General features: G+C 37.4%; 2 protein-coding genes across 3 annotated transcripts in view; one reads left to right on the top strand and one right to left on the bottom strand.

Moving 5' to 3' along the window:
- The window catches only part of LOC150079847 (NADH-cytochrome b5 reductase 3-like), a 57,083-nt gene extending 47,712 nt beyond the window's left edge, over nt 1–9,371 (bottom strand). The window contains exon 1 of one of the 2 annotated variants that reach the window (XM_090383877.1): nt 9,334–9,371. The gene's annotated coding sequence lies outside the window, so the exon portion shown is untranslated. Of the gene's footprint in view, nt 1–9,217; nt 9,238–9,333 lie in introns of those variants that run through there. The other variant, XM_090383878.1, reaches the window with a different exon arrangement.
- Nucleotides 9,372–12,751: 3,380 nt separating this feature from the next.
- LOC150079846 (uncharacterized protein KIAA0930 homolog) overlaps nt 12,752–22,987 on the top strand; it is a 104,625-nt gene continuing 94,389 nt past the window's right edge. Inside the window, exon 1 of the mRNA XM_090383251.1 lies at nt 12,752–12,866. Within this exon, the coding sequence (XP_090239377.1) occupies nt 12,752–12,866 (115 nt within the window). The remainder of the gene's footprint in view (nt 12,867–22,987) is intronic.

Below are 22,987 nucleotides of genomic sequence, written 5' to 3'. Positions count from 1 at the left end.
CAAATTTAGACTATGTATATATTAAGTGCAATAGCATCATTAATACACAGCCATTTCTGAATAAACAGAATATTTATAAAGTGGCATCGTTTTAAGTTATATCTCATATTGTGAATACCTTCACAACAAATTGCCATGATATTGCACTACTTCGAATAAGTAACGCTTCACCTAAGGAGAGGCGCCTCCATAGCCAGGTGGACAGGAGCAACAGTGCGTAGCACACTTCTTGATTAGACCGGGGTTCGAGCCTGTGACCACCAAATACGGAGGATGCGGAAAGGTCATGGAATGACCACCGAATATCCCCAGAGCAATATGGCCTTAGTTGCTAATGCTCCTAAAAAAAAAAAAAAAAAACCTAAGGAGAAGACTAATGTTACTTATTCTCAGATAGGTACCACCACCCAGACGGCACCGTTTCAGGGCTATTTTGTATATGTGTGGGATAATAACTCTACTATCCACTTGTCCCTATTAGACTTAGAAAAGCAAAAAGGTAGAAGGAAAGTAATAGTAGGAGTGGAAGAGGAAAAGAAATGGTGTAGAAGAATGAAAGGGACAGTAACTTCTTCAACTCACACCACTCAAAAACTCCTTGAATAGGCAACGCTTCCCCAGCGGATTTTTTTGATTGATTTGGTAGTTGTTGGCGCATCGGCTTCTGTGGCCATATTGCACCTCCCAAGGTTTTTGCAGTACTTTGATCCAAGCCCGAGGCGGGAATCGAACCCGCGACCTTTGGGTTGCCGGGCAGGTACTTTACCCACTCGGCTAGCCCGGTCGGCCTCCCCAGTGGAGAAGGCTGTTGTTACCTATTCTTGGAAACTCCAGACACCATCAGGCTCCCCCTGGTGCCGTTTCAGGGCTATTTGGCCCTTCTTCGGTGGGTGGGTGGGTGGGTAGGTACCCAGGTGATGCAATGATGGCAAAACAGTTATGAAGTATAACTCCACAATATGAGGGATGCCTGATGGTGTATGGCTGATGCAGCCATACACCATTTAGCCCTAAGCACATCTTAGTCTATATACTAAGATGTGCTTTAGCCCTAAGCACACCTTAGTATATAGACTAAGATGTGCTTAGGGCTAAAGCCTCAAGCTGCAAGCAAATTTAGACTATGTATATATTAAGTGCAATAGCATCATTAATACCCACCCACCCACCGAAGAAGGGCCAAATAGCCCTGAAACAGTGCTGTCTGGGTGGTGGTACCTATCTGAAAATAAGTAACATTAGTCTTCTCCTTAGGTGAAGCGTTACTTATTCGAAATAGTGCATCATGGCAACTCATTGTGAAGGTATTCACAATATGAGATATAACTTAAACGATGCCGCTTTATAAATATTCTGTTTATTCAGAAATGGCTGTGTATTAATGATGCTATTACACTTAATATATACATTGTATACATTATTAAGGAAACGTATGGCTAATTCTTCCTTTCAACAAACTTCTTTCCTTTTTAATGAAGAAAATTCTTTACTTTTTAATGAAGCTAAAATAATTAAAATCTAACATAATTATAGTAAGTTACTTATTGCTGAAACCCTTGAAATGAAACTGCAAAAATGCGATTAACATTCATAGACCTTTTTGATATAAGATGATTGATCCTATAAATCCATGCATGATGAGAACTAAATTTCATTTAAATAGAAGCACACATTGGTGCATTTTTATTTCTATTCCGTCCTGTGAACACTAGGCATCAAAGTATTTGTCCAACTTAAGGAGGAAAATATCTGTCTTCACATATTCATATTTGTTTCAACTTATTTGTTAATGCTGACATAATGTTTCTCTATGTTGATAGTTGTGTCGCGGTTAGTATTTTATGGGTAAGGCTGGGGCCTCAACAATGATTCCGATTTAGAGAATCACAGAGGAGCTGTCGGTATGGAACACATTAAAAAAATGAATTTTTAAATTTTATTATTGTAATTAAATTCTTACGTGATCGACTAGGAGGGCTGGAAAAGAAGAATTCCTATAAAGCGACCAAGGTAATCCCTGTATTATTTATTATAGTTTGTAATACTAGAAGAACATAGAATTTGAACAATAACAAACTTAAGGACTTAAGGTGGTTGAACCTGAAAGTCCAGGAGTAATTGTTTTCTGTTATGACAGAAAAAGCTCATTTTTCTGTCAGTGATAACAGTAAATTTGTTAGAAAGGCCAAAGCGGTGATTATTCACTTTTAATAATATTAATATTTAGTGTTTAAACCTTTGAATGAATTGGGCAAGCTCAGTGTTGATGAGATTTTTCGTCTTGCTCAAAATACACACAAGAGGGGGCACAAATTCAAATTAAGAAAGGATGGTTGCAGAATGGATGTGTAGAAGTTTGCCTTTGGCAGCAGGCGGTTGACTACTGTAACAAATTTTCATCTGTTGTTGTAGAATTTGATAGCTTAAATAAAATCAAGGAAAAACTAGGCAACCTATTGGAGGGAATGAATAGGCGAAATGGGAAGTGTTGGGTTTTTTTGGCTAATGCTATTAATAGTGGCAATTTATGCAAGGAAGCAAGCTTATGCTGCATCAGCCAAAAAAAAAAAAAAAAAAAATCCTATTTACCTATCTGTCCCCTCCATTAGTTTGTCTCCAGTTCTTTGAATTTATGCAAACTATCCACTTCCACAACAATGAATGGAAGCTTGTTCCAGCAATCAACCACCCATTGACAAAAGGCAAACTTCCACACGTCTGTTATGCTAACATCCTGTCTCAATTTGAATTTATGCCCTCTCAGGTTTCTAATTTGAGCAAGAGAAGGAATTCCATCAGCATTAAGCCTGCTCAAACCATTCAAGGCCTTATAAACCTCAATCAGATCACCTCGCAGGTGCCTACTCTCCAGATGCTACAACTTGCAGAACTTAAGTCTCTCTTGGTAAGAGCACCCCTTTGTTCCTCTCACCAATCTTGTTGCCCTTCTCTGTACTCATTCTAGCAACTCTACATCCTTCCTAAAATGAGGCCTCCAGACCTGTACACAGTACTCAAGGCGTGGACCTACCACTGCCTTATACAAAGGGATAATCACCTCCTTTTCCTTAAGAGCAAAATTGCTGTTATCATTGAGAACACCTCATGACCTGCTCTGGCAGCATGTTTACACTGTGCCAGGTGGGCAGGAGCAGCAGTGCGTAGCACACGTTTCTTGATTAGACCGGGACCGTGACCACCAAATACGGAGGATGTGGAAAGGTCAGGGAATGACCACCACATAACCCCAGAGCAATATGGCCTTAGTTGCTAATGCTCCTAAAAACCAAATAAAAACAACGAATGTCTGCACTACTCAGAAAACTTCATATCTCACTGCGCAATTACCCTCAGGTCTTTTTCATTCTCTACTACCCTGGGTGTAGTACTGCACAGTTGGTACATTTCTCTGGGGTTACTGCTACTTATATGCAGTACTTTGCATTTGTCAATGTTAAACTTCAGTTGCTACTTTTCAGTCCATCAACCTAATCTCTTTATTTCATTTTTTTTTTTATGTGAACACAAAACACGAGAGGTATTAGAACCTATAGTACTTAGTACCGTGCTTGGGTTGGAGATTGAGAAGACGAAAGAAGATATTTGTTGACATTGGACTTGAACTTCTGTAGATTGTAATTTTCAGGAAATACGTATGAAGGAAGGTTGTTCCAGAAAACGGCAGTTGAATGAATAAATGAGGAAGATGAAAAGTTGGTTCTGTGGGTTTGAAGTTGGACGGTAAACGGATGTTGGCTGGTGGCAGCACGTGTTGGGACTGTTTTGAAAGAGAGCACGGGAATTATATACGCCAATTAAGAAGAACAGTGCCCATGGAAGTATCTGTAGAAGACGAATGCAGCAGAAACAATACATCTATGAGAAGGCAAGTGGAGAGACTCTGTTAGAGATGAATCATTAATTAACCTAACTGTCCTCTTCTGAATGGAATCAAGAAGCGTGAGAGAGGTTTTGGGGGCACCACCCCAGATGTGGGAACAATATTCCATGGCAGGGCGGATTTGTGATTTATACAGAGTAGATTTATACAAAGTAACGCCGAGAGCGAAAGAGAAAGCCAAGTTTTTTAGATGCAGAGGAAGCAATATTTGTAATGTGCTTGTGCCAAGAGAGATTAGAAGTCAGTGTAATCCCCAAAAGAGATATATCATTTTGCCTAGAAATCGGAGTGTCACTAAAGATAAGCATAGGAGCAGAAGAATCTTTTTTTGCGAGATATAAGACAAGACTGAGTTTTAGAAGGGTTGAAATCAACTAAGTTGTCTTTGCCCCACTGGAGAATTACCTGAAGATCGGCATTTAAGGAATTGGTAGCAGATTTTCGAAAAGTTGAAGTTGATTGAGCAGGACAAGGTTTCTCAAAATGGAAAGTGGAATGCAATGTGCTATCATCGGCAAAACTATGGATACAATTTCCAGTCAATGAAAGAAGGTCATTAATATACAAGAGGAAAAGAGTGGGGGGAAAGAACTAAACCTTGGGAGACACCGGCATTAGTGGAGAAGTTAGAAGACAGAGAGCCATCTACCATCACCCTCAGTGAGCGATCAGAGAGAAAACTGGATAACCAATTACTAAAAACAGTTGGCAAACCATAAGATGGAAGCTTGTTAAGAAGACCTTTATGCCAAACACGATCAAAAGCCTTTGAGATGTCAAGAACAACTACTTGGGTTTCACCGAACCTTTCCATTGAATTAGTCCATAAATGGGTAACATAAGCCAGAATGTCACCAGTGGATCGACACTGACAGAATCCATACTGGCAATCGTTGATCAGACAGAAGGTTTCTAGGTAGTTTAAGAGTTGGCGGTTAATTGATTTCTCCCTTACTAGAAAGAGTAGAAGTAATTGCAATGGGACGATAATTAGATGGGAGGGATTTGTCACCCTTTTTAGGAACTGGCTGGATGAGCAAATTTCCAAGCAGAAGGAAAAACACCTTTGGAATAAGAAAGGGAAAAAAGGCGGCAAAGAATAGGAGTAAGTTCAGGAGCACAGGTTTTGAGAACAAGTGGAGAAATACCATCGGGACCTGGAGCTTTCTTAGCATCAAGATTCGTCAAAATCCTTTTGACGGAAGACCACAGGAGGCATTGAATGGAGCGTGTTGGGAATGGTGGGAGGTGTTTTACCAAGATCATTAATACATGAGCTGGAAGAAAAATGGGATGCTAGCAGGTCAGCTTTATCCTTGGCTGAAGTGACAACAGAACCATCTGGTTTGGACAGAGGTGGGAGCAGAGATGGGCAAAAGTTGCGGCCAATAGCTTTGGCAAGAGACCAGAATGCTTGGCTACCATTACGGCAGGAAGCAAGTTTTCTACATTTAGCCTGTTCAAACTCTAGTTTGGACTGATTAATAACTGCTTTACAATTGTTGTGAGCTTTGGTGTAGGCAGAAAATGAAACTGAAGAATTAGAAACAAGCCAATTACGATATGCAACATGCTTCTCTTGAACAGCCCTAGCACATTTATTGGAAAACCAAGGTTTAGATAAAGGACAAGATTTTAAAGTGGAGTGTGGGATAAAGGATTCCATTCCTGCAAAAATAATTTCACTGACACGATCTGAGCAAACGTCGACATCAGAAGTTTTGAAACAGTAATCCGACCAAGGAAAAGAAAAAAAGAAGTCTCGCAGGTCATCCCATTTTGCATTCTTATAGTGCCAAACAACATGAGGTTGGGAATAGCCATGAGATAAAGGTTCCATTGGAGAAGAGACAATCACCAAGTTGTGATCTGAAGTGCCTAAAGGACCTCTCACTTTGACCATGTACTTAGAAGGGTTGTTTGTGAGAAAAAGATCAAGCGTATTGGCTGTATAATTAGGATTGTCCGGTATTCTTGTAGGTAAATGAACAATCTGTGCTAGGTCATTAGTAATTGCAAAAGCCTCAGCATCTCGACCTGCTGGGTCGGTGTGAACATTAAAATCACCAAGGAAAATTACCTCACTGTTAGGAAAGTTGGACTGGAGAAAGTCAAGTTGAAAAGAGAGGAAGTCAAAGAGCTCCAAGTGATTGGTGGAGTTGGGAGAACGGTAGAGACAACAGATGAATTTGACACAGAGGTAGAGAGATTTTAAGCCAGAGAAGATCAAAGAGAGGAGATTCCAAAGTGCCAAGTCTCTGACAGGGAATATCAGAACGGACATATGCACAAGTACCACCTTTGAGGCGAAAGGAATCATACAGCGAATAATTTGGGCATCTGAGATGAGCAGTAGTTGAATCAACCGATAACTGAGATTCTGTCAGAAAAAGTACATGAGGTTTGGCAGACTGCAAGTGGAAATGGACATAGTTGAGATTAGAATTGAGACCACGTATATTTGTGAAATGAATTAGGAAGTTCTTTAGATCTTGTTGCAGCAGCATACCACCTTTAGTGTCATTACCCACCCTTCCAACTTTGTATCATCTGCACACTTAGACATTTAGCCTGATGTACCCTCATTGATATCATTAATAAATAAAAACAATAATGGGCTCAGCACCGAACTCTGTGGTACTCCACTAATAACATTAGTCCATGAAGAACAGTGTCTGTTGATAACAATTTCTGTCTTCTCGCACTCAACCATCCCTTTATCCATAGCAGTAACTTTCCCTTAATGCCACACTGTTCCAATTTGTACAGAAGTCTTTTATGTGCAAGAGTATCAAAAGCTTTACTGAAATCCAAGTATATGATATCAAGATTATTTTTTGCATCCATTTCCTGTCATGACATCATAGTATCCAATCAGTTATGAACTTATTAACATTAGCAAAGGCACATGAAGCAAGAAAACAAGCTTATATAGCATCAGTCAAAAAAAAAAAATAATAATAAAAAAAACTTCCTCATTTCACCCAACCCAAATGTTTATCTAGTTCTGCCTTGAATCTATTTAAGCTATCAACTTCTACAATGACAGATGGAAGTTTGTTCTAACAATCAACCATTCGCTGGTTAAAGGGCCAACTTCTACACATCTAACCTAGAACTGTCTTTCCTCAATTTGAATTTATGCTCTCTCAGGTGATTATTCTGAGCAAGAGGAAGCATCCCATCAGCATTGACTGATGGGATTCTTCCTCTGATCATATAACAAATTGAATTGACTATAATGAATTATAATCGAATCAATTATAAAGGTTAGGCCACATGTTGAATACTGCATACAAATTTGGAAATCACTTCAAGAAAGATGTAAATCTGTTGGGAAGGGTGCAGAAAAGAGCAAGAAGATTAGTTGGTGGCACAAACAGATATTCCAAACAAGAAATGCTAGGGTCCTGTAAAGTATCCGAAACTGGACATATGGTTTAGAGACCTTATTTTTGAGGTTGAGAATAGATGTACTGAAATTTGCTTGAACCACAGAGTAATTGACTATTAGGGTTAATTTTCACCTGGTGCTGTGAAAATGGGTAGTTTGGATAAATTTGATGAAGGATTTGACAGGTTATTAGAAGGAATGACCTTAGGAGGTGGAGTGTTTATTTTTATTATTATTTTTTTTTGAGTGGCTGATGCTGTATAAGCTTTGCTTCTTTGTATCATTTTGCCAATACTAATACTAAGAGTTGAGGTAACAGCAATAAGACAATAGTTGGAAGAGACAGATTTGTCACAAATTTTAGGAACTGGCTGAATATGAGCATATTTCCACACTGGTGGGATAAGAGTATGAAAAGATGACAGAAAATTTCAGATAACCCTGTAACAGCTTTTAGGAATAAGTGGGAAAATGCCACCATATCTTGGATTGAGATTTTTAGGATTCTCCTGTCCTCTTGCTAGAAAATCAAGAGCACCATTGAATGGAATGTATATTAGGTAGATTCGTATGGTAGGAGATTTATGAAAACTGCAAATACAAAAGTGAAAGGAAAAGTAAGACGCTAATAGGTTAGCTTTATCTTTGGATGTGGATATAATAGAGCCATCAGGAAATAATGTTGTGGATGCATAAATGTTTTGGGCAGTGGCTTTAGCAGAAACTCAGATATCTGGCTTGACTCCAATTAAGACAAGGTAGTTTGCTTCTCTTAGCTTTTTCAAACTCAAGTTTAGATTAATTAATTTGTTTTTAAACTGTTGCCAGCTTTAGTGTAGCCAGAAAATGAAAGTGGATATTTGGATATAAGCCACTTTCTTCACTATGCTAAATTTTTATTTTGAGTACATTTACTGGAAAATCATGGTTTGGATAAATGACAAGAATTGGTGGTTGAATGAGAAATAAAGGATTTTATTCCTACAAGAATAATTTCAATGACATAATCTGAGAAAATTTTAGGATCAGAAATTTAAAACAGCAGTTCAATAAAAGTAGGAAGGAATTGAAATCAGGCAAGGTTATCCAATTTCACATTCATGTTATGCTAAATGGCAAGGGGCTGCAAATCTCCAAGTACTTCTGTGGAAGACATTATTAGCAAGATATCACAAATGGGAATTTTGTTAAATGCCATTAACAAAACCCCAGCTCATGGGATTTTGTTAATGGCATAGGGGAATACTGCAGCGTTCATGAAGAGGTAATTATTCCATTACATAAAGAAATGGTTAAACTGTATCTTCAATAGTGCATACAGGTACAGAAACCTCATTTTAGGAAGAACGTAGAACTATAGGAACAGGTGTAGAGAAGAGCAATACAAAAAGGTACTCTTAATAAGCCTTGGATTCCATAAATTCATGCAGTGTCTGAAAAGATATTGATTTAAGTGTTTAAGGCTTTAAACGGACTGGGCAAACTGAATGTTGATGACATCCTTACTCTTTCTCAGACAAAAAAACTGCAAAGGGGGTGGGAACACAAATTTAAATTAGTACAGGATGGTTGCAGAATAAATGTGCAGAAATTGGCCTTCAGCCAGGAAGTAATTAATTTTTGTAATAAACTTCCGACTAGTGTTAGGGGTGGGTAGTGTGAGTAAACGTAATGGATCAGACAAGTTATTTAAACGGATGGGAAAAGGAGGCGGGTATTTTTATTATTTTTTTTTTTGTTGTTAACAAAACTAATGATGTGTTAGCTCATTTCCATGAAGCCACTGCTAACAAAACCAAAACGCCCTTCATACAAATAGACATGTTTTCATGGGTTAATACATATCTTGCAAACATTTTACATTGTCAACTCTAATTGCAAGCCGCTAAAAGCAATTTCATTAAATTCTAGAAATATCTTACATTGAATAAAAGAATAATGAAATACCGATCCGTCCTAAATGATATCTGTAAACATTTTAATCATAATTTGTAAATAACAAATATGTTGCAACTATACATATAAAAAAATAATATACCTCACAGAAGTCACCGCATGGCACACCCAGCATATAGTGAAGCGCATGTGTATTCCACGTAGGTGAGCTCGGTTGCCAACTCGTAACTATGAACAAATAACTTCAATATCAGTTTCTATGACGTCATGCTTCATTGCAATGTGATCTTTGCGAAGAGTGATTAATGAAAAATACTTAATCGCCCAGTAGTGTTCTTTTTTGGAGGTCGGGGAGAGGTTCTTGATATTGACTTTCAAACTTCTTGTTTGCTGCTCTTGTACTCAAGCATAAGAAATTATGAACCATTATACTATAAATGGAACGTGCAGGTACACATAAACAGACTCCATACACTTTTAAATCTCTGGCATTGATAGTGTTCTGTTTCACACCCACAGTGTATACTACGCGGAGATGGGGGGGGGGAACCCCTGGTGCTGTTTGAAACTAAACACACTCTATACTATACATGGAATTCAAAGTTTGGCTGTATAACTTTTTGTATTTTTTTAAACAAACATTCTGTAGAAAAGGAATAGCTTTAAGCGCATTAAATAAGCAAATTCGTTTAATTTTGTATTTATCTCAACATTTAGAAAATTAAACATAAAAGTAAAGTCTATCGTTTGCAACGTGAATATGCAATATTGCTAAGAATTTAAGCAAAAGCAGAAAGCTGATTGGTTGTTGTTGTACGATTCTAGGCGCATCAGCAACTTATGATATATTGAGCCGTATATGACACAGAATACATGCAATGTATTCTGTGTCATATACGGACCACAACTTGACCACAGAATACATGCAATGTATTTGGTGGTCAAGTTGCTGTTACCTAGACAAAAATCCGAGTTTCTGGGAGTAAAAACCCATATTACAATCGCCTGCGACAGATTAAGACCTGAGACAGTTTGGGGAGGACTGTGATTATACCATATGATTATATACCGCGCAATATGGCCTGAGTTTCTAATGCACCTAAACCCTACAACAACCAGCCAACCAGTGTGGTTTCTTGAGAGGATAGCAAGGTTGAATGATATGTTTATTAATAGAAAATTTTAACTTTCCAGTCATCAGTTAAAACTCTGGGTTGGTAGCTCACTTACCAGAGAAACATTTTTTCTATTTGCTCGATAACCGCTTTCTATACTGCACAAATCTGGGAGCTTCATTTTGGGAATAATAGATCTGTTGGAATGGATGCATAGAAAAGCAACAAGATTAATCAGGGTAAAAAAAAAAAAAAAAAACGCCTGGAGGTCCCATTGAAGTGTTTAAGGATTTAAATTGAAAAGAACAGTTGCAGGATAGATGAGCGAAAATTATTTTCAGTCACAGAGTATTTAATTGTTGGAATCAACTGGTGTTATGGAAGTGTATAGTTTGAATACATTTAAGAAAGAATTGAATAAATATTAGAGTGTAAGGCCAGATGAAGTGGATATTTATTTGTAGGCGTCCTTGCTTGCATCATTTGCCACTACTAATACTAACATTTATTTATTGTTGTTGTTGTTATTAAGTTTTAGGAACATCGGCTACTCAGGCCGTGTATATCCGTTTGTGAATTGCGTGTGTTCTGAGTTCGATTTTCTGTTCTACCTTGACTAACTCAGCCACGTTGTGAAAAAGACCCATAAAAATTCTTCCCGTCATCAACGGGAAGAATTTTTCTTTTCCATCCGGTGTGGGGAGATTGAGCGATCCTACCAACTGTGCTACCACGAGGGCGTTTATTTATTAATGCAGAACACAACTACTACCACCACCACCACCACTATTAAAACTTCATAAGCACCCTAGTACGCATACACTTCACAAAATCATATTCAAAGATAAAAACATGCTAGCAGTAGACTGCATTACCATATTACCATATAACAGCTCATATCAAGTAATTACTGTATATTGCCTAAATAGCATACTTACATTATTTTAATTTACAACTTTGTTAGTTTTAAAATATCTAAGCATATTCAAATCGGTGGGTTTCTTGTTTATCAGGATTACATGGATTAATGAATTGCATTATTGTAGTACCATACGAATGAATATCCGTTCGTTTATCACAAGTTAACAGGGCATACGCTGCGTGTGGATGCTTTAGTAAATCACAGAACGTGTGCTGGCCACCAGTACACATTCTGAGATATCGAGCTCGTTTGTTTCCACTGAAAATATGCAGCCCATCTTTAATTGTCGCACTAGTATATTTCCTGCTGAAAAAACAGACTACGATGACGAAGTCGCCTCATCTATCCTTTTGTTTGGTACTGAATCCAAGTATTAAAATAATTGTTTTAGAGCACTGAAAAAAAAAATGCAGTATTTTCTAGATATACGATTAAAGCAATAGTAGACACATGTTGGACAAGGATAGACAAATAAACGAAGTATATGAATCTGATCTCTATATATGCAGAAAAAAAAATATAAATAAATAAATAACAACCTGGAACAGTTAATATAGGGTATCGTATATAAATTAAGTACAAATGTACAGTAAACTGAACTGGTGAGTTTTACTCCTGGAGTAGCTGATTTAATTACAAATGAAAAACTTCACATAAATCACCTCAAATAAAAAACCAGACCAAAAGCCACATCATTAACGTAATAAATAATGAAAAAAATGGCGTATCACGAAGCGAAGTAATAGCGACAATGAGAATTTAACAAGAATTAAATTCTATTCTAGAATCAAACTATGCAGTTTCACTGAGAAATCACAAATTCACATGCGTACACTGGGAAAGTGGGGGGAGGGGTTGCCAATCTTCATTCTACCCCAAGAGATACAATAAAAATGAAAAAAAAAAAAAAAAAAGAAAGTAGAAATATTCCGCGGGGGTCAAGATATTGGCTACGATGCGCAACCCCTCTCAAAGAAGGTGCACCCTCTCCTAGGTGCGTTAATACCCGAGTTTCATGGCAAAGATAAAAATCATACAGCTAAGCGCTACAATTACAATAATTAAAATTTATACTGTCAGTTCAGGAAACCCCGAAATTTAGCATTCTTTTGTTTGCGATTGCTCGAGGTTGTCAATCCTTTGAAGTTTTATTTTGAGAAGTAATTAATATTTGATTTTTTTCGTTTTCGAATTTATATTGAAGACTGAAATATTGATAAATCGAAGTGAGTTATCCAGTAATGCTTCATTTCTCAATTTTACTCGGCCCCAGTAGAAAATAATTATAACAGGAGTATAGGTATTATTTTCATGTGATTTTTTCTTGCTTCTACCTTTTTCTACCTTTTTTTTTTTTTTTTAAAGGGTAATAGTTGTGTGCGTATGTATTTTGTTTTCTATTTTTATAATTCCTCATTCGCAACTCAAGTGACGTCATAGCCGACCAGTTGGCAACCCACCATTCTGTCAGTAAATGTTATGTCATTAGAAAAGGTGGCGTGACATCATCTTTTATGTTCATCATGGCGTATGGTGGTAGTCTGTGTCAAGTCGGTACGATACCTAGTGTATTAGAACAGCTTTTGACTGAAATTTCTTATCACAGAACAAGAGAAATACGTCAGTACTCCAGAGAAGGTATGTTGTGCGTAATTCCTGCAACGTATGATCGTTGTCAACATACTGTCGTAAATTATTGAGGTTTGAATACCCTTTATTAAAAAAAAAAAAAAAAAAATGAATAGCACTTTGGGTAGTCATATTCTGATGGCTGCATTTTTTTCATTTATGTTGTGTTTAGTTATAATGGATTGAGTTATATCTTGGTTACTACCGGAGGATCAGATGTATCCCAGTTAGGTAAAATAATAAAAAATAAAAAAAACAATTTAAACTTCTTTACACTGCTTGTTTTCTCTGTATATTACAAAAATAATGTTAAGGTCAAGCCCCAAGAGGGAATCAGAGTTCCAAACCAGGGGCATCCACTGATTTTAATGAGCTCTTACCAGAGACAAAATAAAATATAAGCAACATATCTTAGTAGGTGTGCCGTGCAGAATGCAGGTTTAAATATAGTGTGCTTGTGGTTATTTATATTTCAATAGTAAAAAAATTATATTCACAAATATTGGAACAGTCATTGATCATCTTTTAAATGTTTGACTCTCATATGACAGAGTAATGTGGGATTCTTCCTTCACAAGGGATTTGATAAGTCATACATTTAAATAGGAGGGGTACAAGGATATTTGCCGATGTTGTTGTGACAGTGTTAGATGGGTTGGAAAATTGCTAGTTACAGGGAGGTGTAAAAAAGGTAAACTGCAGCCATTATTTACCCACTGCAGGATGGAAGCCTCCTCAACAATTCATGTTGAGGGAAATGGACCATAATCTGCCATGCTGGTCCAGTGCAGGTTGGCAGATCGCCCGTATTTAGCAGTCAGGGGTTTGAACCCCTGTCTTCTCAAGGAAAAGTCAGGAGTGGGAGTTCAGTAGCACATACTGAACTCCCACTCCTGACCACTCGGCTATGGACAGGGAGGAGGGGAGCACTAAATTGTTTGACAGCTGCAAGCAGAAATAAAATTGATTCTTACACCGCTTCTAATAGAGCATGCAGCAGCCTGCAAACAAGGGGTTGGGATTACTGCGCCAATTATCAGAGAGAAGAAACAGTAATTAAAAACTGGTCTACAATCAGGTCACAAGGGATTATGCAAGTCGATAGATTATGAGAAGTCTTTGCCTAAGAATGCAATGAAAAGTAGTAAAGGATTCTTTATGTTAACATTTGAAGGAAAGGGAAGAAACAAATTGGTCCACTGAATATGAATGGCATAAAGGAGTTTACTTATGCATGGGTTAATGCACACAGATCATTTGTACTACCAAGGTAGTCTTAATGCATCTTTTTAATTATATCTCATATTGTGAATACCTTCACAATGAGTTGCCCTTGTATTACACTACCTCGAATAAGTAGTGCTTCACCAATGGAGAAGACTATTGTTACTTATTCTCAGTGGATATCACCACCCAGATGGCACCGTTTCAAGGCTTTTTGACCACTCTTCGGTGGGTGGGTAGGTACTCTGGTGTAGCAATAGTGACAACCAAGTTATGAAGTATAACTTGACAAATTCCTTCATACTCTGAGGCTTTAGCCAAGAAATGTCTTTTGGACTAAACCATTGCACATCATCGGGCATCCCGTCACCACCAAATACGGAGCATGCGGAAAGGTCAGGGAATGATCACCGCACCGGAGCAATATGGCCTTAGTTGCTAATGCTCCTAAAAACCAAATAACAACATCATCGGGCATCTCTCATATTGTGGAGTTATACTTCATAACTGGGTTGTCACTATTGCAACACCAGGGCACCTACCCACCCATCAAAGAGAGGCCAAAAAGCCTTGAAACTGTGACATCTGGAGGGTGGCATCCACTGAGAATAAGTAACAGTAGTCTTCTCCATAGGTGAAGCATTACTTATTTGAGGTAGTGCAATACTATGGCAAATTATTGCGAAGGTATTCACAATATGAGATATAATTAAAACGATGCATTAAAACTACCTTGGTAATATAAATGATGTGTGTGCACCCATGCATAAATAAACTCTTTCATACTCTGAGGCTTTAGCCAATAAATGTCTTTTAAATGAATGGCATAACTGCTGATACTCCTTTTCAGATTTCTGACAAACAAAATGTATTTTTCATCTATATTCATGCATTAATGGAGAATAAAATGGAAGAGAAATGGTTGAAGCTGAAAGGAAATAAGGCACTTGGGCTCATGAAATCTCTTCAGTTCTATTAAAAAAAAATCAAAAGAAGTAAGCGACCCTTTAGCCATAATTATGAGAGTATGCATGGATTGAGTGGAGGGGGTTCCTATAGATTGGTGATGTTCAAATATCTCCAATCTATAGGGGGATTAAAGAGCAAAGTGAGGTACCTGTAAGCCTTTTCTTCTAGGGAAATAATGGAGTAAGTGGTTAAAGAAGTATCACAGGATCATCTTGACAGGAAAGCAGTTATATGAAATCATAGCATGGATTTGTTAAGGGAAGATCTTGTCGGACCAATTAACTGCTAATGCAGTAACTAAGGGACTGTTTGAAAAAAGTAATTTTCGATATTTGACACACTTTCACATGATGGAGCAGTGTGACATTAAGGGCAAGTTATTTCTGTGGATAAAGGGATGGTTTAGTGGCAGAATACAGAGAGAGTGGTAATAAATGTTTTCTAGATTGTTATTAGTGGCATCCCGTTATGGTTTTCAGTATTTGTTAACAGTGTTCATGATGGAATATCAAGCTTATCATTTAAGTTTTCAGAAGATGCAAAGTTTGGCAAAGTGGATTATGACAAGAATCAAGGCATACTGCTGCAACAAGATAAGAAAATTAGATGTGTTGAGAATTGGCAGTTGAGGGTTAACACTGATAAATGCAAGGTGCTACATATGGGCAGCAGAGATCTCAGAATGGCATACCAATTGGGTGGTACCACCATCAAGGTAGTGGAGAACAAAAGAGACCTGGGATAAATTTATAGTTCAACATGAAGCTCTCTGATTAGTGCAAACAAACTGCTAGGATAGCCCATGGTGTTCTTTCACTGATATACAGGAATTTTCCCAGAAGGGATAAGGAGTTAATTATTATACCATATAAAGCAATAGTTAGTCTGCTGCTTTGAGTATTGCATGCAGGTCTTGAAGGCTCAAATAGAAGGACGTGGAACAGTTGGACAGAAGAGCATTAAGATTAATCAAGGACATAAAAGGAAATTCTTACTACAAAAGACCGTTCTGCAAATTGATGTGCTTTAAATTAGGCACCTGCAAGGGAGATCTGATTGAGATGTTTAAGGATTTATCTCAGCAATGATGGCACCCAAAAGTGTAACAAAAGTGGTGGTGGGTCTCCTGGCAGATGCTCAACTTTTTTTTTTTAATTTCTGGAAAATGTTTCTTTTTTTTTTTTATATACTCTTAAACAGTACCAGTATTTGACATTTTCTTAATGGATTACAATACTTATTTTTATATGACTTAAGTTTTAATGAAAAATTTATCTTTAAACATTGTTTCACACCTTTTATTTAAAAAAAAAAAAAATTCTGCTGAAAATTACAAAAAAAAAAAAAAAAAAACATTTTAGACATCAAATGGAAAAATTTTAGACAAAATAATTTATAAATACGATTATATTATAAATTTCTTTTATATTTATAAAATTTATAAATTTATTTTTTATAATTTATATATTTCTGTTTTAGACATAAAATAGAAAAAAAAAGAGTTTTGTGCAAAATTTCAAACATGTATGTGCATTGGGCATATATTTCAGCTTATGTATATTAATAATATTAAAAAAAATATATATATATCCATTGGATAATATTAGTTACTTCCATTTCTAAGTTTTTTTTTAAATTTAGAGAGTAACGTGTTTCACAGCATGCAAAATTTGAAATTACATGTGTTGCTTTTTGCAGAAATCCAGCTTGTTAGAATATTAAGTTTCCTGTTGTTATCTTTACTGTGTGAAAACAAATCTTTCAAAAACAACTAGGGTAAGACTGTAGATATTTATTGAACTAGTGGAAAATTAAAAACAAGTCAACTGTAAACAAACACAGCATCAGTTCTTGTCTAATACCATGGCATTTTTCAAGCAAAAAAAGCAAAATAGTTACAAAGATCATAGTAGGTCAACTGACAATGTCTGATGTGCAATTTATACATGAAAACTAAAAAAAACCTTTGAAAACTATTTCAATGAAAATTTTGACTATATTTAGGGAGATTGATAAAATTTCATATTTTTAATCATTCATTAACATCAAGGTTGGGAATGTTATTTTTTTGAGGGTCACCTGTCAGGTGACCTGCACCATCATCGGATTAATTGGATTGAGTAAACTAAATGCTGATGGTATCCTTACTCTTTCTCAGAAAACACGCATAATAGTATTAATTGAAAAAGGTTGGCTCCATGATAGATGTGTTAAAACTTGCTTTCAACCAGAAAGTAATTGATTGTTATAACAAACTTCCATCTGGTGTTGTGGAAGTGGATAGTTTGATTGAATTTAAGAAATGATTAGACAAATTATTATGTGCGATGTACAGATTAGGTGCTTGCTTTTTTATGCTATATAAGCTTGTTTCTGGTATCATTTATCACTATTAATTCTAAATTGCAGTGACTGAAAACTGGGAACCTGCAACGAGACCCAATTGAAGTGTTTAAGACTTTAAATGGTTGAGTAAAACTAAATACTAACAGCATCCTTACTCTTTCTAGGATAACACATGTAAGGGGACAAATTTAAATTGAAAAACGATGGTTTTAGAATAAATTTGTGTGAAATTTGTTTTCAGCCTGAGAGTAATTGTTGGAGCAAACAAATTCAAGCTACCCACATTCATAAATGCTGTTATAAATGTGGGTAGTTTGAATTAATAAAGATTAGAGAAACTAAGCAGATATACAGATTATGTGGGATGTATTTTTATTTTTTTTATTTTTTGCTTAATAAGCTTGGTGTATAAGCTTGCTTCTTTGCATCATCTGTCACTACTAATAGTAATCTGTATTAAAAAGAAAATAAAAACTTTTCTTTATAGTCACTGCCAGTTAGAGACTCCCTAACTTAAATTTTTAATTGATTTTGAATCTGCTAATGGCTAAGTTAAGAATGTTGATTCCCTGGTGGCATCCTTAACAAGGTGATGGGTGATGTAGAAAGCACGTCACCTTGTAGAAATGATCCAAGAAACAATTGCTACTAATTGAATATCCTATCTACAAATCTGTCTGTTCAGATGGTTAGTCCCCAATAATAAGACATTCTGATTTGATTGGCAAGAAAAATTGCCAAACAAATCAGAATTGCTGCTGTTTCAGAATCCATGAATATTTGGGGTGATACCATTTCAAATGGTGTTTCTCATTGGTGACTGATATTGGGCTCATGTGCAGCTGCCCCACCATTGAACTCAAAACCATGCAGCACCTGACAATGATTGATGTACTAATAGATGTTCCTGTGGCCTTTTGGACCTGCTCTGATGTTTACTGCAAATCACATGCATGAAGCTCCCTCTTTATGGTTTATTAAACATGTTGTGAGTTTGAGGCCATCCAGACCTTGGTTTCATTTCATTGGTATCACCTTTTTATTTTTTATGAAAACCTCAAACAAGAGAGGTATTAGAATCCATAGCACTTAGTACTGTGCATTGGTTGGAGGTTGAGAAGACAAAAGAAGATATCTGTTGATATTAGACTTGAACTGCTGTAGCCTGTAATTTTCTGGAAACATGTATGAAGGAAGGTTGTTCCAGAAAATGGCAGTTGAATGAATAAACAAGGACGATGAAAAGTTGATTCTGTGAGTTTGAAGTTGGACAGTAAATGGATGTTGATTGGTGGCGGCACGTGTTTGGACTGTTTTGAAAGAGAAAGCAGGAATTATAGAAGCCAATTCAGAACAGTGCCCATAGAAGTATCTGTAGAAAAGGCATGCAGCAGAAACAATACATCTATGAGACAGAGAGTGGAGATACTCTGTTAGGGATGAGTCATTAATCAACCTAACTGCCCTCTTCTGAATGGAGTCTTAGAAGCCTGAGAGAGTTTTTGGGGGCACTGCCCCAGATGTGGGAACAATATTCCATGGTAGGGCGGATTTGCGATTTGTACAGAGTGAACAGCTGTTTGGAAGAAAAGTAACACCAAGAGCGAAAGAGAAAACCAAGTTGTTTAGATGCAGAGGAAGCAATATTTGTAATGTGCTTGTGCCAAGAGAGATTAGAAGTCAGGGTAATCCCCAAAAGAGATATATCATTTTGCCTAGAAATCGGAGTGTCACCAAAGATAAGCATAGGAGCAGAAGAATCCTTTTTGCAAGATATGGCAGAACTGAGTTTTAGAAGGATTACAATCAACTAAGTTGTCTTTGCCCCACTGAAGAATTACCTTGAGAGCGGTCCTTTAGAGTGAGTGGTCCTTTAAGCACCTGAGGTGCCTAAAGGACCACTCATTTTGACCGTGTACTTACGAGTTTGTGAGAAATATGTTAAACATGTTGGCTGTATGGTTAGGATTGTCTGGTATTCTAGTAGGTAAATGAACAATCTGTATGAGGTCATTAGTAATTGTAAAAGCCTCAGCAACTTGACCAGCTGGGTCTGTGTGACTAGAAAACGGAAGCCAGCTGGAGTTGTGAACATTAAAATCACCAAGGAAAATTGCCTCACTGTTAGGAAAGTTGGACTGGAGAAAGTCAAGTTGCAAAGAGAGGAAGTCAAAGAGTTCCAAGTGATTAGTGGAGAGACAACAGATGAATTTGAAAGAATGAGGTAGAGAGATTTTAAGTCAGAGAAGATGGAAACAAGGAGATTCTAAATTACCAAGTCTCTGACAGGGAATATCGGAATGGACATATGCATAAGGTACCACCTTTGAGGTGAAAGGAATCATACAGTGAATAATTTGGGCAACTGAGGTGAGCAGTAGTTGAATCAACTGATAACTGAGATTCTTTCACGAAAAAGGACATGGGGTTTGGCAGACTGTAAGTAAAAATGGACATCGTTGAGAGTAGAACTGAGACAACGTATATTTGTGAAATGAACTAGGAAGTGTTTGGGAGGTTTAGGTCTTTTCGCAGATAAGCTTGCTCTATTAGTTTGATAATCCATGGTGTATTCAAAAATGGTGCAAGGAAGTAAGCTTATACAGCATCAAAAAAAAAAAAAAAAAAAAAAAGCTTCACCCACTTCTTTCTTCCTGTTCTTTATAATAATTTGTCCAAACTTCTTTAAATTAATTTGAACTGTCCACTTCCACAGTATTAGGTGGAAGTTTATTCCAAATCAACTACTCATTCTGGATGAAGGAAAATTTCCACACATCTATTCTGCCTCCATTCTTTTTCAATTTAAATCCCCAAATCCCTGTCTTTCTTGGTTCAAGTATCCCTTTATGCTACAACTAATCTATTTGCTCATCTCTGCATCCTTTCTAACAGAAGTACATCTTTCCTAAGATGACTCCAGGATGGTATGGCAGTTTCATTACTTATTTGAAGTGGCCCCTGGTTTTGAGTCCTCTTTGAGACTGGAGGAATGTTTTAATTCCTCTTTAGCCAGGTCTGTAATTATCCAATATCATACAGAGGGAGTAGGGTTTTTCTCCATGAGTTGTCTTTTTCAGCCTGCACAACATGCAAATCAACCCATGAATACACTTGTATAGACATATTATAGAGATATAGAGTGCCCAGACAAGAGGTATGGAGATGCATGAGGGAGAAGGGTGCATCAAAAAAGTATGTAAGGCTTGTGAAGGAAATGTATGAGGGAGTGGTGACTCAGGTTAAGAGTAGTGTAGGTATGACTGAGGGGGTTCTCTGTAGAAATTGGACTGCACCAGGGATCAGCTCTTGTTGTTTGATATTTGGTTTTTAGGAGCATTAGCAACTAAGGCCATATTGCTCCGGGATATACAGTGGTCATTCCCTGACCTTTCCACATCCTCCGTATTTGGTGGTGACGGACTCGAACCCCGGTCTAATCAAGAAGCGTGTGCTACGCACTGCTGCTCCTTCCCACCTGGCTACGGAGGCGCTTGATCAGCTCTTAGCCCATATCTGTTTGATCTGGTAATGGATGTGTTGGTGAGAGAAGTGAAGAGTAGAGCACCATGGAGTATGCTGTTCGCGGATGATATCGTACTGTGCGAACCATCCCAAGGAAAGGTAGAGAAAAAATTGGAGGAATGGAGGAAAGCGCTGGAAGAGAGAGGCATGAGGATAAGTAGAACAAAGACAGAATATATGGTATTGAATGGAGAAGATGAGAGTTCTATAAAACTGCAGGAGGAAAAGCTACCATCAGTTTCGAAATATAAGTGTCTGGGATTGAACATGGGATTGGTGCATGTATACCTGCGTGTACACCAATGCTAGGAGTTTGGTAAATAAATTTGATGAATTTGAGGTATTGCTCAAAACATCAAAGGCAGATATTGTTGGGATATCAGAGACGTGGTGTCACACAGATATAAGTAATCCGGAACTGGAATTTGGGGAATACAATGTGTATAGAAAGGATAGACAGGACAGGAGGGGAGGAGGGGTTATGCTATTAGTTAAGGAACATAAAATCCAAGGAAGTGAAGCCAGTCGACATCGATGGACAGGGCAGCGTCGAGTCAGTTTGGTGTGACATAAGCATAGGGAAATCAAAATTGAGAGTAGGAGTGTGCTATAGGCCTAATGACTCTGATGAGTATAATAAGATATTGTACAGGGAAATAGAGTGGGCCAGTAAATCAGAGAGTCTTATAATGGGGGACTTTAATTTCCCAGATATTGACTGGAATTTGTGGGTTGGTCACTCGCACACTAGCAAGGCTTTTGTGGATTTATTGGATGATTGTTTTCTACATCAGCATGTTCGTGAGGCAACAAGAGGGAGCAATACTCTTGATCTGATTATCAGTAGTGATTCTTCATGCATTAAGAACCTGCAGATAAATGAACCACTAGGTGGCAGTGATCACAGTGTGTTGAAGTGGGATATACTCAAGGAGGTAACTACCATCAGAGGTAAAGGGAAGGGTTTTTGTTTTCGTAAAGGCGACTATGATGGTCTGAGACAGTATTTAAATTCTATACAGTGGGACCAACTGATGATGTTACCAACAGCAAACTCAAAATGGGAAGCATTCAAGGAACTAATCTTGGAGGCTACTCGACTTTACATACCAACTAAGAAATATTGTTCAAGGTTTAGGCCTAAATGGTTGTCAGATGAACTAATGAGACATGTGGCAGAGAAGAAAAATGCATGGGATACATACAAATTAATGGGTGACATGGAAGCCTAGATAGATATAAGTTGGTCTGTAACCAAGTCACAAAGGAGATTAGGCAGGCAAAGGCAGACTATGAAAAATCCTTGGCAAAGGATGCAAAGAAAAACAGAAAAGAGTTCTTTACATACTTGAACTCGAAAAGGAAAGGGATGAATCAGATTGGTCCACTGGATATTGATGGTTCAACAGTTGAGGATCCTGCTCAGGTGGCTAACAATCTAAACGAGTATTTTGCATCTACATTCACGCATGAGGAGTTATTCAGGAAGGAGAATGATGTAGGTAAAGTAAACATTGGCAGTGAGCTGGATGATTTTGTAATAACTGAGAGGAAAGTGGAGGAGAGATTGTTGAGGATAAACATAAAAAAGGCACCTGGGGTGGATGGGATCTATCCAGTTATATTAAAGGAGGCAGCAAAGGAAGTAAGCAAACCCTTAGCCATAATTATGAGAGCTTCCTTGGACTCAGGGGAGGTACCTATGGACTGGAGATGTGCAAATGTGACCCCAATTCACAAAGGAGGTTCAAAGGCTGACACAAGTAATTATAGACCTGTTAGTTTAACTTCTGTTCCAGGTAAATTAATGGAGGCACTGGTTAAAGAAGCACTGCAGGATCATCTAGACAAGAATTCAGTTATAGCTCAGACGCAGCATGGTTTTGTTAAGGGCAGGTCTTGCCTGACCAATTTGATTGGATACTATGATGTAGTCACAAAAGAACTGGATGCAGGGAATAACTTTGATATTATATCTTTGGATCTTAGAAAGGCTTTTGATACTGTTGCACATGGAAGACTGCTGCACAAATTGGAGCAGTGTGGCATTGGAGGCAAATTGCTGC

Source organism: Mastigoproctus giganteus, chromosome 10, assembly GCF_048544385.1.
Source record: "Mastigoproctus giganteus isolate SK-2022 chromosome 10, ASM4854438v1, whole genome shotgun sequence".
NCBI lineage: Eukaryota > Metazoa > Arthropoda > Arachnida > Uropygi > Thelyphonidae > Mastigoproctus > Mastigoproctus giganteus.
This window is presented reverse-complemented; position numbering and strand designations above follow the sequence as displayed.